The 17111-nt window shown below is 45.4% G+C and overlaps 1 protein-coding gene across 1 annotated transcript in view; it reads right to left on the bottom strand.

Moving 5' to 3' along the window:
• PRKCH (protein kinase C eta) overlaps nucleotides 1–17111 on the bottom strand; it is a 111387-nt gene that overhangs the window by 67937 nt on the left and 26339 nt on the right. Inside the window, exon 2 of the mRNA XM_085061120.1 lies at nucleotides 16608–16671. Within this exon, the coding sequence (XP_084917246.1) occupies nucleotides 16608–16671 (64 nt within the window). The remainder of the gene's footprint in view (nucleotides 1–16607; nucleotides 16672–17111) is intronic.

Genomic DNA, 17111 nt, shown 5'->3' with positions numbered 1-17111 from the left:
GGCAGAGTCTTCTAGAGGTGATTGTGCACCAACATATGTATTCAGGACTCTTGTTTTGAGCATTGACTGGATGCAAGACAAAAGCCAGCTCTTGCCAAAGCCTCAGCATGGATATAATGCCACAGGAAAGGCCAGGCAGTCTGTAAACTGCTGGAGTGGTGGATCAGCAGCAGGACCCAAACACAGCTGTCACCATCCCACACATCTTCCCACAAAAAGGGGGCACAGCAATTCCCTGCTTTCAACTGGCTTTGCTGATTAACCACTGGGAGGAGGGGGGTGGTGGAAATAGAGGAAAAGCTGTCAAGCTGATCAAGGCCTGCAATGTAGGAGTCCCACATCACAGGCATACTTCCCAGCTCTCTTTGTAGGAGTTGAGATAAGGGAAACCATCCTGTCAGTACTGCGCCCAGCCACTTCAAGGGGTCATGAGCCACAGGATGTGTTCCTCTTGGTACTCTTGCTACAGGTTTAGAAGCAAAGCCAGCCAGGAAACTCAGGGTTTTTTTTCTGCTGTGTTCTCCCAGCCATTTGTGCACTTGTCCCTTCCTTAGGCACTGATGGAAACCTCCTACCCGATGGCATTGCTGCCACATGGAGCATGGCTTGACTTTGGGACAGCTTGCATTCATTTTTTAAATGGAAGCACATGCTCTAAATTAGGCTTTTCCCATTTAAACACACCAAGAAAAAGGATGTGGTAAGGCTGATCCAAGCCCTTAACAGAAACCTGCCTTCTTCAGTGCAGAGCTCCAAGCAGCTGGGCAGAGACTGGCTCAGAAGAGCCTGCCTTTGCAGGGAAGTGCTTAAACATGTGTTTCATTCCCCGTGAGGTCAGCAGGACTCAGGGGACCACAGGAATTACCAGACTGAATCAGAACATTGGTCCATCTAGCTCAGCATCCTGCCGCTGCCAGTGGGCAACCAGAAACACATGACAGCAAGATGGAGAAACTCTGCAGCTGGGAGATAATTTGCCTCCTTCCCACACACAAGATGTAATTTTGATCTCCTGAGGTGAGATCTGATTTGAGGAGGCTTAATATTCCTTCCAAATGTTCAATCATCATTGCACAAGTTCAACTGCCTTGTTATCTACCACAGGAAACATGCCTAAGAAGAACATCAAGAGGTCAACCAAAAGGTCCCAGTTGTTTCGTTGAGCTCGAGCCTCCTGCAATTTCATGTGAGAATAAAAAAAAAAAAATTCCTTACAGTATTACACAATGTGCCCAACTTCAAATTCAAGAGAACAACTCTTTGATGTAGGTTTAAGCAAACACTTAAGTGTTTTTCCTGGATCAGGGCCAAACACCTCAACTGGCAATGTGTCCTGTAGTGGTGTTCAGCATGTTCAGGAGAACTTGTGAGGCATGGAAAGGGAAGCACAGGGTTTGAGTAGGTGGTGAGCACGTAAGTAAATCACCTAAGGAGCAATCCAGTTACCAGCTTGCTCCATGCCAGCTGCTCCATTAGAAGCCCAACAGCTGATGCCCTTTAAGCCCCCATTTAGCAGAGTTTAAAAGAAGATGTTCCCAATTTAGTTCCTGCAGCTTCTGGTTTTGTTACAGTTCCCAGCAAGGACCAGCATGGGACAATCACCTCCCTGGTGCTCTCTCATGCAGTACAGACCACACATGGCAAGAGGAAACCAACCCTTGGCACCAGGAACAGGGGGACACTTGAAGACAGCCTGCAAAGCCACCCATGGGACACTGCTGTGCATCCCTGTGGTTTGCCCAGCTTCAGGCTGACTGCAATTTTGAAACAGTTCACAAAACCCAAAGAATTACAGGCATTTGCTTTTCCCTGGGCAACAGAGGAAGCCACCATGCTGTCTGCAGTGGTGGATCATATCCAGGGCTAACCTGGAGCCTTCTCCCCTGAGCTGTACTTTGCCTCCATCCCCTGTTCTCCAGACACCAACATCCCACAGCACAACAGTTCTGACGTGCAGACCTGCTTGTCATTAAAGCACATGGTACAAGTTAGGGTTTTTTCCTTTACCAAAAGTTAATTCATATTTAAAACACTCCTCAAATTTCATGTTTTCTCACACAAGTTGGCTGTCAGACCCTAGTAACTTTCTGCTGATACTGCACATCTTCCAGGTGATCCTCACCTATGCTTATGTTCATCTCAACTTATAACAAACCTGAGTGTTATTAAGCAAGTGAGTGACTTCAGGAAGGCCTGGATTACATTCCATATGCCATCAACTCTCTTGGACACTATTCTTCCCATTTCCTGGTGCTGCCTCAAGTGAAAGGGAGAGGGAGAGCCCAGCCCAACCCTAGCCATTCCCTGAACCCAGGTGTAGCTGCAGGAGATATAAAGCCATCAGAGACATTTTCCCAGCTCATGTTTTGCATTCTGGCCAGTTTTCTACAGGACATATATTTTCCTTCTGGACACAGAGAGTGTTTTAAAAAACAAAGCCATTCTAGACCGCTGAAAGAGACCCAGACTTTTAAAAGCCTCTAATCTCTGGTAAAGCAACAACCACCATGAACAGTTCAAATGTCCAAATGCTGCCATAAAAGCAGACAAGAAATTTCTCAGTGAAGGGAGTTTCCACATTTGTGGTTAAACTCGGACATCTGTAACTATGGGGCATTTACTGTGCCTGCCAATGTGCAAAAGTTAAATACAAAGTTCAACACCAAAAAGCCTCTTCCCCTTTCCTCCTCTCCACTCCTCAACACGTGTTCATGGCAGTGGAAATTATCCATGCAGCGGGAGAGGAGAATAAATAATCCACCGAGTCATCTGAGGACACATGCAAGAACCAGCACATCCTCAGCCACTGGCAGCCTCTAACACCACCCCACCTGCCCCCTGAGCTCACCTGAGCCTGCCCTTCCTGGGCAGAGATCCCTTCTTCCCCCCACATTTTGTATTCCAGGGGGTTATGTCAGGTAAATCCTTACAGTGGTGGCATAACTACAGCAGGAAAACAGGGGGAAGAGCTGCAGGATGAAGTGGTGTGTTTGGAACTATTTGACTCAAGTGGCTAAATCTCATCAGTTCTGATTTATTGGAAATCAATCTCACTGTCGTGCTATTGACCACTGCTGTAACAGCAGCATAGCAAAGGTCATCCAGGCACTTCCTCACCATGAGAATTCCTAGTGTCATACTCCTGTATGCAACAGTGGCATTTTTCTTTGAAAGAAATAAAGATATTCAAAAAAGTAATGTAAGAAGCCTTAAATCAATAGTGTTAATAGGTTAAAACTTAATCAAGCATTTTTTTATCAGCACCAGGAGCAGTAAACATGTTATCCCCCACAGGAGCACTGCAAGCAAGCTCCCCTTGCGCTGAGTGACACACAAGCATGGAGCAAAGATCCACTGACCTTACTGGAGAATAAAAATCAAGACAGGGGATTAAGAGACCTCTCACCTCCTGCAAGCACTGCAGCACTGAACAGCAATCTCAGATCATGCTAAATGCTAATCTAGCCCTTGCCCAAACGGTGAGTAGCAGTGGGTGTTTTATAAAAAGGAATACATAAATCAGACCAAGTAAAAGAATTCACACTCCCACCCCCTCCAGCCATCAGTGTGTAGGTGTTCTCTCAATATTTACCTAACAGTGGGCTTCCTCACATGTACTGAATGTAAACTGAGGCTAAACCAAGATGTTTATTTCCCTTGCTGGAAAACATGTAAGTCATGGCAAAAATCCCTTACTAAGGTTTTGCATCTTTTAACCAGGAGTTTTATCAGCATAATCCTGTGGATGGTCAAAACCAGGGGAAGCCTTGCTAATTAAAATGTTATAAACACAACACAGCATTGAAGAAGAAGCTGACAGCCTGATCCTGAAAAGGGAAAAGGATTTAAATACCCTGTTCTGCTTCCCTAATATTAATGCTGCAGAGTGAAAGCCTAGTCTCTCCAATTACAAAGGTTTTTTTCAGTTCCCCTCAAAAATAAGTTGGATGCACAAGTCAGCCAGGTGGAAAACAGCCACAAAGATCATGCAGACCACATGGGGTTTTTCTCTCCCAGCAGAAGTTGATCCTTCTGCAGCTTTTGCCACCCTGTGCACGATCTGGTCTCTGCACTCTGGTTCCAATCCCAGGAGAGGCTCCTAGCAAAGCAAACATGTGGCACATCAAACACAGGCTGGGACTTATGTTTGATCCAGCTGCTGTTTTGCCCTCTGAAACTGGATAAAGTTCTGTGTGAAGATCAGAGAAAGAGCCAGCTAAAGCTCCTCTTGCACTTCACAGCAGAGCTAGGCTAATGGGCAGCTCATCTTCTAAGAACCCAACCTATCAATACTGTCTGAAAGAGTGAGAAGGAATAATGATGCTCTGAATACAGAAAAAGTTTTCCCCACTCATGGGTGTGAAACAGCACTATCAGCAGTCTTGGAAATCCAAACAAGTAATCATCCTTGCATTAAATCACACAGAACTGTGTGCTGCAGGCAAGGCCTCTGTTTCTTGTCCAAGTGCTGAAGTACAGCAGATCCATCTTCCTTGTTTCCTTGCCAGATCTAGGACATCAATTCATCTCAGCTCTCAGTGATTTGGGGTCTGAGTCTGAAGGATGATATTTCAGCACGGCAGCAGTGAGAACAGGATCAATAAGGCTCACCCAGCAAGACTGGTGAGCATGACAGTGCTCAGCTATTGCTACAAAATCCCATCACAGGCTTCTTTCTAGAATTACACAACCATGCCAGAGCTCTGGTGGTACCAGTAGGTAAGACAGAAAAGCACCTTTTGGGGGGCTCAGTTTTCTTCAGTGTCTTGCACTTGGCTATAGCAGTGCCAGGGAGAGCAGGACAGCTCTGCAGAGCTGGAGTGACCAGGGTGTGGCTGCTGGAAGAATCCACATATCCAGGAGGGAAAGGGGCTGCAAAGCTTTTCACTGCAAAGCCAAGGGTACAGCCTAGTGCTGAGGCTGAGAGAGGAATAGCTGCTCTGTATCTGTTTGCATAAGCTCTGTGAGAACTTGAGAGAGCAAGAGGAAGGCAGCTTGAGAACCTCTAAAACAAGCACTCTGCTGCCCCTTCAAGTCTTCCAACCAGTTATGAACACCATACATGTTATTTTGCATAGAGTTTTAATCCCAATTGCCACACAGGTTTTCAGATGTGCACAGAGCAGCTTTTCCACATCTGCAAGAGCTGGATACAAGATTTTTTCTCGGAAAAGTTTTTTTTTTTCTAGGAAAGCTTTTTTTCAGACGCTTGCTTGTGGATATTGGCAGCTCTGAAGTGAGGCACCACAGCATGTTGCACAAGGCTGAAAAATGTCAGTGGAAAAGTCTTTCTCTGGTGAGTAACCATGAACTGAGCAAATGGGAGAGAGAGGGTAACAAAAGATTTCACCAGACATGAGCAACCCCATGCTATCAGAGACTAGGCTCTCAGACAGAGATCACTGCATGCTGGATGCCAAGGAGGCTGTGCTTGAAAGCAACAGCAACTTCCCCTCATTTCCCTCTTTCTTCTCCTTACAGCCACACCACTGTGAGAGAAGCAAAGGGACAGCCCCATTTCTCACCCTGGGCTTGTTTGTCTCACCATTCCATCTCTGCACATTTTTGCATTCATTTGCAAAACCTCAGGACACATCTGTTTGCCAGAGAGACCAGGCAAACGATGGCAAAGAACTGTCTCAGCCTGCACAGAAAGGAGATTGCAGGAGAGAAGGATTTTATTTTAAAATCAGAAGAGGGATTTGAGGGAGACAGGAGAAACCTGAGCACTGAATTGAGGCTGTCAGAGCTCCAGACTGGTACTGTGACTGGAAAACCACTTTGTATCTGTCCCACACTCAGCAGGACACAGTTTCAAAAAGCAAAATAAATTAGTCTGGTCATATTCCAGACAGGTGCTTCCCTCTGGCAGTAGCTGAACATGGTCTTCCAGCAGAAGTAGAATCTAAAACTCACCCCATTCCCCTGTTCCTTTCTCACAATGGAGCTCTCTCCCTGCCATCTCAAACTTCCCTATTCCCAAAAAAACCCCCAAAAACTAACAAACGAAACAAAAACCCAAGAAGGAAAAACAACAAAAACCAACCAAACAACAAAAAAAACACACAAACAAAAAAAACCCAAAAAACCGAAACCCCACACCAAGCAAACAAATAAAAAATCCCCCCAAAACCAAAAAACCAAAACCCTCCCAAACTTCTTACTGCATGCCTCATTACAGCCTTAACAAACTGATTCCTCTCCCTCCTCCCCTCCCAATTACAATCATTACTATTTCCTTGTGCTTAGGCAAGCCAATTTCCATTGTAAAACCTCCTGTCAGTCCTTCCCACTTACTAAACTGAAGAGTAAAAACGTTGAGATGTGATTTACTAGGGAAGGAAACCATTCAAATACATTATTCATTAAAAACAGGAAAATAAAACTAACAAAGCAACTTTGATCTTTTCCATGATTAATTCATGCGCCAGGAGCTCTCTGATTTAGAAGATCTCAAACCACGCTGGCTACAGAGCAGAAGCAGCAGTGACAGAGTGACAGCATTTGCAAGTCAAAGCTCCCATCACTCGTGCAAAATCCTTGAGAAAAGCAGAACTGGTGGCAGGGAGATGCTGAACCCTCCCTGCTCTCGCAGCCTTGGGGTTCCTGCATGTCACAACCATCAGCAGCTCACATGCTCGTGGGTGTTTCCATAGTAGGGATCACAGCATGCTCTCAGGAGGCTCTGCCCACACAGGGAAGCACGAGATCCAAGTCAAACCTATTTTTAACCAAGTGGAGTTTAGAGCTATTTTTGAAGTGGATGCTCTGGGGACATCCTCCTTTTGGGCTATGGGGGCAGTTTCAGAAGTTGGCAGCTTTGGTATAGAAACAAGGGTGTCCATGTGAGGTTTTACAATCAACTAAATCTGCTTAAAATTCACACCTTTATGTTCATGCACTGCCATTTGCTAGAGACATGGTTTTAACATCAGTCTCAAAGAAGGTGGTGCAGGAAAAATAACACGAGACAAAACACACAAAGAAACCAGGATGAACAGAAAGCCAGTTGAAATGGAAGTATCAAATAAATTGTGTCCAAAGGTCTCAAAGTTTGACAGCATTTTCAGAAATGGCAACCACATTCCTCAAGTCAGCTTCATCCTTAGGATGAAACCTCAAGCCTTCCTCACCAAGGGCACTACACCTTTCCACGAGAAAGCAAACTGAATCCCAAAGCACAAATGGAATCCAGTCAGGAACATATTAACTGGGAAAGCTAATTCAACAGGACAAGTTGAACATTCCCCTTTTTCTGCCACTGGGGCCTCTGACTGCTGCCATGAGATGCCTCAGCTTCTCCCCAGACCCTGGAGGTGGCCCTGGGCTCACCAGGCAGGATGACCAACACCTGAATCACCACCCTGCAACACCTGGATCCTCCTGGTGGACTGGTCACCCCACACTGCACAGCACAAGTGGTCCAGCAGCAAACTCAGCTCTGATCACACAGGGAACTTTTGAGATTTCCATGTGGCAGCTTGCTAATGAGTCCTCTAATTGCAACAGCCTCAAAAAGCAGGTTGTTTACCATGTTGCTCTCCCACGCAGGTTCCCACACACCATGGGCTGAGTAAGACACTGCCGCAGCAAAGCATCTGTCAAGAAAAATAAATTCAGCTTCTTGTACTCCCAGCTGATTGGGAAGAGATCTGCCAAAAAGCAGCACCTCTTCTCATCAACGCATCCCCACCTTGGCAAGGAAGCATGGAAATGGTCAGAGCTCAGGCTGGGGATTGCACAGTCCATCCTAAAACTCTCCTGCAGGAGGCAGGGACCATGAGTGCTCTGCCAAACACCACACCCTTCCCAGCGCCAGGGGATTATTGGGATTTCCCAGAGGGATTTCCCAAGGGCTGCATGCCAGGAGCAGTGCCTTCAGGAAGCACAGCAGTCCCCAACAGCTTCCCAGCAGCTAACACAGCCAGACATGTTCTATTTCCCTTCTCAATCTCCTCCCAAACATGGTTTTCACCCTGCAATACATATTTCTCCACTTCTGAAATATGTCTCTGGGATTTCAACAGCGGATGTCCCGAATCCAAACAAATATAGCTTTAAAAATGCTGGCTGCCACATGGAGAGAGTGCTGCTTGCCTTGGCTCAGGATCACAGAATCATTAAGGTTGGAAAAGACCTCCAAGATCATCGAGTCCAACCGTTGACCAAACATCACATTGTCAACTAAACCATGGCACTGAGTGCCACATCCAATTGTTCATTGAACACTTCCAGGGATGGCGATTCCACCACCTCCTTGGGCAGTTTGGTTTCAGCACCTCCATAATGTGGCACCACTGATTTCATTCTCCCAAATGGGTGGCCCTTTCCAGCACTAAGAGCAGCAGTAAGTACATGTCATGCCTCTCTGCAGGCTCTGCAATCTCACTCCTCTCAATTAACAAAAAAGCAGAGGTGGGTGAGCAGGAAGAAGTCACTTTCTCCCAACAGCTCATGTGAGACACCTAAAACCTTTATCTCTCTTCATCTTTTTTCCCAGTCCTTCAGTGGGGAAGGAACAACCAGGGAGGGAATTTGTTTAGGCTCAAAGGACAGGAGATGAAAGCCAGCCTGTGGTTTGATGGTCACAACACCTCTTGCCCAGGTTTAAGCAGTTCTCCCCCTGCCTTCCTTCCACACAGCCATTTCCCAGCCAGCTCTGTCCCACCAAATGGGACATAGGGTGCCTCTATGGCCAAGATGTCATGATGACAACTTGCCATGACCCTCATGTGCAAGCTGTCATCACCCCTTTTGGATTCAACACTGGACCTTTTCCCTCAAGGACTTGTTTTTCCCACTTTGCCTCCCACTCACAAGTGAAATACAGAACCAGAGTCAATGCAAGTAAAAACAGGTGTGGGACTAGACTGAGGCCCTGGATTCCTCACTCACCACCTAAGAAGTCTGAGCTGGGCAGGCTGGACAAGAAACATTTTTCTGCCTTTATCCTTGCTGACCTGCAAGTGTAATTTGCAAGTTTGTACTGTGAACATATAGGAAGGATACATTTTAGACACAACAACTGAGCACTGCATGACATTTGGGAGTTTGATTTTCTAGTGGTATCCTTCAAATGAAAACGTTTCTGGCTTTAAGGCAATTTCCTACATTTTATAAACAAAGAAAATTATCATTGGAAGCAAGTTCATCTGCTGGAACTGGAGCAGTCTCCACTGTCCTGGCTCAGCAGCAAGGCTGTGGTTTCAAGCACACAGCTTCAGGGAGAGAGGAGAGCACTGACACGGGAACACACACTTCTGAGGAAAGGTCTAACAAGAGAACACACACTTCCCAGGAAAGGACTGTGCTCTGCTGTGTGGATCAGTGCAATCAACAGACAGACACACGTGCTCAACAAGTCTGGCAGCTAGACGGCAGAAAAGAGCTGAGATTCTGGGATTAAAAACAGTTCCAGACTCTAGCAAGAAACAGGCTTTGATGGTCACAGCTATGCTGCTGCTGCTGCCTTTCCTTGTCCCCTGCAGCTCCACTACAATCCCTCTGGATATATTCTCTTCCTCCCACCTTCTTTAACCATTTGGGTTTCTTTAATCTGCGTCTTCCTGACAACTGCTGCCCACAGCCATCCATCACCACTCCCCAGACCAGTCTCCTACTTCCTTCTATCTCTCCTTATACTCCTTATCTCTGTCCTTCTTCCAGACCCTTATCTATGGATCTATTTCTTCTCAAAGCAACTTTCCCCAGTGTTTCTACCACCCACTGCCCTTGCCCCTTGTCTCAGCAGATGGGGCAAGGAGAGCAGGACACCTGCTCAGCCAGACCTCCTGCCTTCCTCCCTGCTCTGCCCCACTGCAGCACCCAGGGCAGTGCTGAGCTCAATAACTGGGGAGAATTCTACCCCAAAACCAGCCACAGCCCTACTCCCGTTTCCCAGACAGCTGGTGCAGAACTGGCCCCACTCAAGGCAGCCCCAGGGAAATCCAGGAGCCTCCTTTTCAGACAGACAGATTTACCCTCAATTACGAAACTGCCTCATTCCCTTATCTGCAACCACCAGCAGTGCTGGCAGTGCCAGGAGGAGCAGCCACTGAGGTGGGAATTTGCTCAGTATGGGTGGTGTCCATAGCACTCCGAGCCATGCTGATGTCATGCAGTTTATCCCAGATCACAAAGGAGTAGATTTTCCCCAAAGAAAGCAGGCAGAAGGCAGACAGGAACAGCAGAAGCTTTCATCCCTCCCTCTCTTGCCTCTGCCAAGCTTGAGGTCACCCTGGCCAAACATCAGTGGCTCTTTTCTCAAAGCTCTATTTTGATTTAGCATTTCATTCTGGAAAACAACAGAATCATTGCTGCTGAAGCACTCCAGGAAACAAAAACAGCTGGCACTGAAGAGCAGGAAACATTATTTTTTGCTGGGCATAGTCTGAACAACCTAAACCAGGGATGTATAAATTGCAAGTGAAGTATTCACCTCCTAAAGCACCACCAGAAGGTGAGCTCTGCTTCCTACTGCTCCATGCAGTAGATATAAAAACAAACAGCATGGTTTTGTTGGTGTTTTTTCCTCCAGTTTCTGGCACAGATTTACAGAGTGACCCTTGGTAAAGTACTGGGGCTTTTGGACAATTATTTACCTATTTCCTCACTCAGGCACCTCACAAACTGCAGTCTAGAGAAATTCAGGCACAGCCATGAGGTGTGGGAACAACATCCTTCATCCCAGTCCAGGGTATCAACCCCAGTGGGTCCAGAGAGGGATGGCCATACAACAGCACCAGGGTGCAGCAATCAGGGCTGCTGCCATCACCCCTGCATCCCAACACTCACCTCCTGCAGGTCCATGCTCATCTCCTTCCATCCCACACTCCCCAACCTGCAGCACAAGCAGCAGCTCCAGCACAGCCCTGTCCTCCCAGGCCAAGGAGAAGTAAGCTCCTCTGGCAACTACCGTCACCTCTTCCAGGAATCACATTAAAATAAAGCAAAGAAATCTCTGTTCCTCATTACAGCCAGGAACACTGAAATCGCAGGGCTGATTGCAAGCTTGCATATTTATCTCTAGGTTTCAGAGCCCAGACAAAACACAGCCCTCTGAGGAAGTGAAGTTAACCCTGATATTGCTGTTTGTTGCATTATTACAGTGCCTGGACATCTCTGCAGTTGGCAGATCCTGGCAAGTCACGAATTACTGACAAAAACCTCTTGGCATTAGACACACAGCAATAGCTGTGGGGCTCATGTGGATCATTTTTCTGAGAAATAAAAGTAGTCCTGTGGAGATGTAACAGGCTGGGGTGCTATTCTCCTCCTGGCTCTGAATTACAGTCCCTCCATAAAGCAAATCATTTCATTTCCCAGAGCCTGGCTCTTCCTGCTACCAGGAATAAACAGCTTTGTTCACTGGCTTTCCTGTTGGAATCCTTTTTCCCTGTGAAAACTCAGAATTTACCAAACTTGCTTTGTTTTTTGGGGGGTTTTGTTTGTTTGTTTGTTTTTTAATGGCAGAGAGGCATATGTGAGATACCAGAGTGCCAGGGTGCAAGAATAGTTGGGTTGCCTCTGCAATATTTACATGTGAAATGCAAGATGTACATTTTGAAAGTTTCACTTTGAAAAAGAAGAAGAGAAACTCACAGAGGCTTCAGGACAAGGACAGAGCTACTCTTGCTCCCACTGGCTTGGCTGACAAACCTCTGTTGGGGTGCAGAGTGTGACCTCCAGGAGAGCAATACCTGCTCAGGACTTCAAGAACTCTGGAAACCTTTTATTTTTTTCATCTGACATTTTATTTTTTAACCTGACAAGGCTGGGGATCCATTAAGTTCACCTGCATGCCACACAGAGATGCACAGCATCTATGGATTACATTCCTGGTCCCTGCAAGGGCTCAAATTTTCTCCAGGTTACACTTAGAGAGTGTTTTCTCCTCCATGGGACTCGACATTGTTCTGACTTATCTCCATCTGAAAATGCAGAGCTGAACCAACGTGGAGTGCATCTGGAAATCCCTTGCCTGTGGCACACAGGTGTGACAAGTGTAAAGCACTGAAAAAAGTGCTTTGAAATAAGCCTTTGGGCTAGACATTAAAGACTTCCATGTCCTCAGACTGTGAACCAAAGACAGCACAACTTACTTTATTTTATTCTGCACTGATTTGGCCTGTTTGGACCAGGAGGTTATCTAGGTGGTGTCTACTACATGCTTTAAAACTCTACTGAGCCAGCAAACCAAAACAGAAGAGTGGCCCAACTAGCCAGAGAATGAGAACGGGGCAATTTTTTATTCCTGGTTCCTAGTTTCCAATATTTATTCCCTTTCCTATACAAGATGGGCTGAAAGCAGTCATTACTGCAGTTTACAGAGGACTGATAAAAATCTTTTTTCTCCATCTTGTGCAGGAGCCTGATAACAGATCTGTCAATAGAAATTTTATGGGGCTGAGGAGATACATTACAGTGCAGAGAAGGGATCTTGTTAGCACAACACCTATGTGCCTCTTGAGACTTTAAGGCTGCAGATCTTTACTGGTACTCCTTAAGATAAAACGTTACTTCTTAAGATACAAACCACTTTGGGTTAGAAAAAATGTATTCCAAGAAAAATGACAGCAAAAGACCTAGAGTCTTCGTGTTTGAGAACAAACCCCTTTAATGTGGCAGCTGCAAAACAAAGCAGCATTTCCTGGTCTAGAGGCAAGTTTGGGCTTCCTGAACCTACTTAGGTTACATGCAGGTAAGCAGGTTCAGCCTTCCTCCTTGGTGGACCTGGATGATCCTTAGGGTTCCTTCCAACCCAAGCCCATGATTCTATGATTCCTTGCTGCTGTAAACCCTATCTAGATGAAATATTTAATACTGGGTGCTATATCTGCTCTACCAACTCACTTGGCTTTTAAATAGTCTCCTTGCTCTATTTCTTGCCCAGAACTCAAATTTATCATTGTCTTTACTGACACTGAAAGAAAAGAAACAACTATTACTTACCCCACAACGATAAAATTAAAATTGAACTTCAAGCCAGAATTATCACTTTGAGTGACAATGTGAAAAAAAAAATAAAAAAAGGCAAACTGCAAGAGTTCAAAGCACTAAAATAGAAGCACTCTATTTTCTACAGGGCTTGCTCCATTCATTAATTCAGTCAAATACTTGATTTGTATTAATTTAATTAGCTTTGCTCAAAATTAAACAGAGCAAACAGAAAGAGAGGTGGCAAACTGAGAGCACCCAGCACACCTTGCAGGCAAAGCTGTGAGGGCACTGGGCTGGCTCTGGGACTCCAGCATTGCAAGGAGTTGTTCAATCCATCCAACACCTGGGGCATCTCAGTGTCCATCCTGACCTTGCTGCCACCATCACCAGCTCTGGGTGTCTCTTCTAATTCCTCACAGAGCTCCAGAGGCACCAACCACAGCAGAGGTTCACCCATGCTCACTGCAAGCCTTTTTATTTCAAATCAATCATATCCTGCCCAAAAAGAGCTAATTCATGGTTTGCTCTTTCACAGCTGAAAGCAGTATTTAGTAGGAAAAAGCGGCAAGCAGTGGAGAGCAGGTGTGAATTCATGTCACCAGCTGAGCAACACCCTCTGGGGCACCCCAGGAGCTCTACATGTTTTAGAGAGCAACAAAGCAGATGTTTTCCCTTAAAGAAGGCCTGCAAGAGTGGAGATCTTGTGGATTATCTCAGAGATCCTGTGGATTATCTCAGATCACAGGGAGGGAGGCAAGCAGGACTCTCTGGGCTCTGTGAACCCACAGGGCTGGGCAGAGCTTGGTGTGTCCCACACACTGCTCCTGTGCCCAGCTCCTCAGCTGACAACGTGCCTCACATCCATGGATGGCCAAAACACACCTCAGAAAAGGCATATTCATTATTTTTAAGAGAGCAGAGGCAAGGAGACACAAACACAGACAGAGAGAGGTAAAAAATGCTAAAGACACCCTTGGGGGAAAAAATGTGTATTTATATCCAGAGTAAAAAGAATAAGGAAGTTTTTAAAAGGAATCTTATTTTGATTACTTGGAAAAGAAATCCTATTATCAGGCAGGGTGAAATAAAGAAAACCCAGGGAAAAAGCCAAATAAATTCATTTGAGAAGGGGAGGAAATCAATCTCTAAGCAATGCCTGAAGTCTGGCAGGCAAAAGTGAGTCCTCACCTTCTGTACAAAACAGCCTGGACTGAAACAGCTCTTGGGTCAGGGAGGGAGATGGCTGGGGAGGAGTGTGCTTCCCTCCACCCCAGCTGGGCACCAGAGCCACCAGGACCCAGGGATGTGCCACCCTTGGAGGCTTCAGGAGCTGGACTTGGTTGATCCTTGGGGGTCCCTTCCAACCCAGAGTATTCTGTCTGTGAGAGGTAATCTCCTCCCAAGGTAAGGAGATTTTCATTTTAATTTTGCCCTGGTTGCTTTACACAGGAAATGTCAGCTGAACGAGGGGAGTTAATATAATCAGATACAGCTTAGCACAGCAAGTATATCCAAGCAGAGAAAATAAAGAGAGGCAGGTACAATTTCTCTAGACCTCCCTCACTTCCTATTGCTCTGTTCCTTCCTTTTTCTGAAAAACTACATGTATTTTTAATTCATCAAACAGGCAGGTCTCCCTGCCTCACCACAGCAGGGTAGCACTGATGGACAGAAGAGCCATATGGAACCTGCAAAGAACTAACCTCCTTCCAGCTGTATGGCTTCTCTCCTGCCCTCACACCCTGACAGCACACAAATGCACTAATGCCACAGGACTGACACCCTGCTCTCCCAGCCCTGCTGCAGGTGAGCAGAACCAAATTCAGATTTTAGTCAGAATTTTTATTAAACAAAAAAACCACCACTCCTAAAGGCAAAGTCCAAGCAGCCAGCACCACCAGGATTGCCTATTTTGGGTAAACTGTCTAAAGGACAGTCTCAGGTGGGCCTAAAAAACCCAGTCTTTATTGTTTGGTTGTGCTTTTCGGTTTTGTTTTGGTTTGGGTGGGGTTTTTTTTTTGTTTTCTGTTTTGTTTGGTTGATTTTTGGGTTTTTTTTTTCTTCTTATCCCCCTATTTCCTCCCTCACTTTACCCACTTTTTGGACTTTACTGGAGGTAGACAATAGTGCCTGAGAACTCGTGAATTTGGCTATTTCCATAAACAAACCAACCAGCTTGGCATAAAAAGTCATAGGGAGCAGGGAGGATGTGGCTGTGGCTGTGGCTGCCCTCCAGATCAGGGGAACAAGTGGGGAGCTGCTTTCTGAGCTTTGAAATTGTGAATTATTCTCAGACTTCTTTCCAAAAAACCCTTAAAATTTCAAATACAATTCTGAGCCTCCACATTTACCAGCAAAAGAAACAAAATTAGAATTAAACATGATGTGATGTGTCTCTCACTGTGTATCAAGAGGAAACCCCTTCCCCATGAATGCCTCCTTCACCCAATGACTGGGAAAAGTCAGTACCTGCAGCCAGGCTTTCCCTGCATTAAGTCTTTTCTTGGAAACTCTAAATGTGACCATGCACAGCAACAATCAGACAAGACAAAACCCAAGAGCCATCTTTGATCTTCCCGTTCTGTAAGTCTACACATCCTCAGGAACAACAGCGCAGAGAGAAGTGAATTATTTCCAGCATTTCCCATTTCCCTCGGAAAGCAGTAGCTGTACAAACAACTGAGTTCTTCATTTCTCATCTCTGAGACCTTGTTAACAACATGCTCAGCCACCAGCACAGGATGGAAACACACTCAGCATTTATACTCATGCCCACCATCCCTGCTCACCCTGCTTTACATGGCCAAGCATTTGGCTCTTTCCAAAATATATAATATCTATAATCTATAATAATAATATCTGTAATCTATATCTTTGTATCTTGCATGTGGATACAAAATGGGATGTAAATCAGTAAAAGCCTTCCAGTTTCTTCTCTCTTTGCATCCCTGGCTCCATCATAGGCAATTAAAGCCAATTTCTAATGTCCTTTTCACCCCTGCAAGAAATTCCTGCAGGCCTCCCGAGCACACCTTTGCACTCTCCCTGTTCTCTGGTTACAAATACAAATATTTTCCAGGTTGGTACAGCACAGCTCACATCCAAACTCATAAGTGGTATCACAATAAACAACAGGGAAATCAAAACCATCACGCTGTAAAATAGTTACCAAAAAAAAAGCTGCCCAGATACTTTTTCAGGGCAGCTGTCACACTAAAAACTTACAAGTTTCCTGTGCGAAGTGAACCCAGGAAACAAAAAATGCTCGTGAAGTGGATGGGAACCATTATGGAATAAAAACCATCCAGATGTTTTAAACATGCTCTGTTTGAAACATGCTCTACTTTCTCCTTAGCTTGCCCTTCAAGAGGCACCCAGGTGAAAAGCAGGAGTGACAAAAACAATCTGTCTCAAGGACAGCTTCAGGGAAATGAAGCAGACTGAGCATGAAGCAGCTCCCCAGGTCTGAGATCAGAACAGAGAGCACACAGAGCTCCAGCTGCCACCAGCAGCCCCTTCCAGATCTCCCCCATCACTCCAGAAACCTCAGGCACACCACAGCATGTGGCCCCTGAGGAATCCAAACTTCTGCCCTGCTCTGGAACTGATGGCAGAACACAGACCAGAGTGCAGCTCCGAGTGGAAACAAACCAAAGCAACTCCCTTACCTTCCGTGAAGCTTCCTGTGAGAGTTATGACAACAAACACTTTGCCTTCTGGCTCCAAATCCACCTGAAAAAAAGAAAGGACATGTTAGAAGATTGGTTTTTTTGAGGCAGAAGTTCTTCTCGGGATTTTGCATGACTAATCCTGCCAACATCTGATGATATTTGAACCTGTTTACATTCTCATGCACACATTTAATTGAAAAAAAAAATCAAGCATCCAGTGCACAAATTGTTCAGCATTCAGGGCTCCATAAAAATAAGGAACTCGATTCCTTCTTTTTCCTAGAAGTGCTGATCAATCTCAACCTTGCAAGAGGAAATAGAGGTTTAAAAAAAATAAAATACAGTTAATAGTGTTCCAATTTGTGAGATAAATGAAGCAGGACTAACGCTAGATTCTCTGAAAAGATCAATGCATATCTGTTTCGAGAATTATATGGATATTTCCTCCCTATTATATTTTATCTGAGTGAAATTGTTTCAGTCTCTCAAAATACCATCAGT

The sequence above is a fragment of the Lichenostomus cassidix genome, chromosome 5 (genome assembly GCF_008360975.1).
Source record: "Lichenostomus cassidix isolate B80296 chromosome 5, HeHo_3.0, whole genome shotgun sequence".
In the NCBI taxonomy this organism is placed as follows: domain Eukaryota; kingdom Metazoa; phylum Chordata; class Aves; order Passeriformes; family Meliphagidae; genus Lichenostomus; species Lichenostomus cassidix.
The sequence above is the reverse complement of the archived record's forward strand: the minus strand, read 5'-3'. Positions and strand labels throughout refer to the sequence as shown.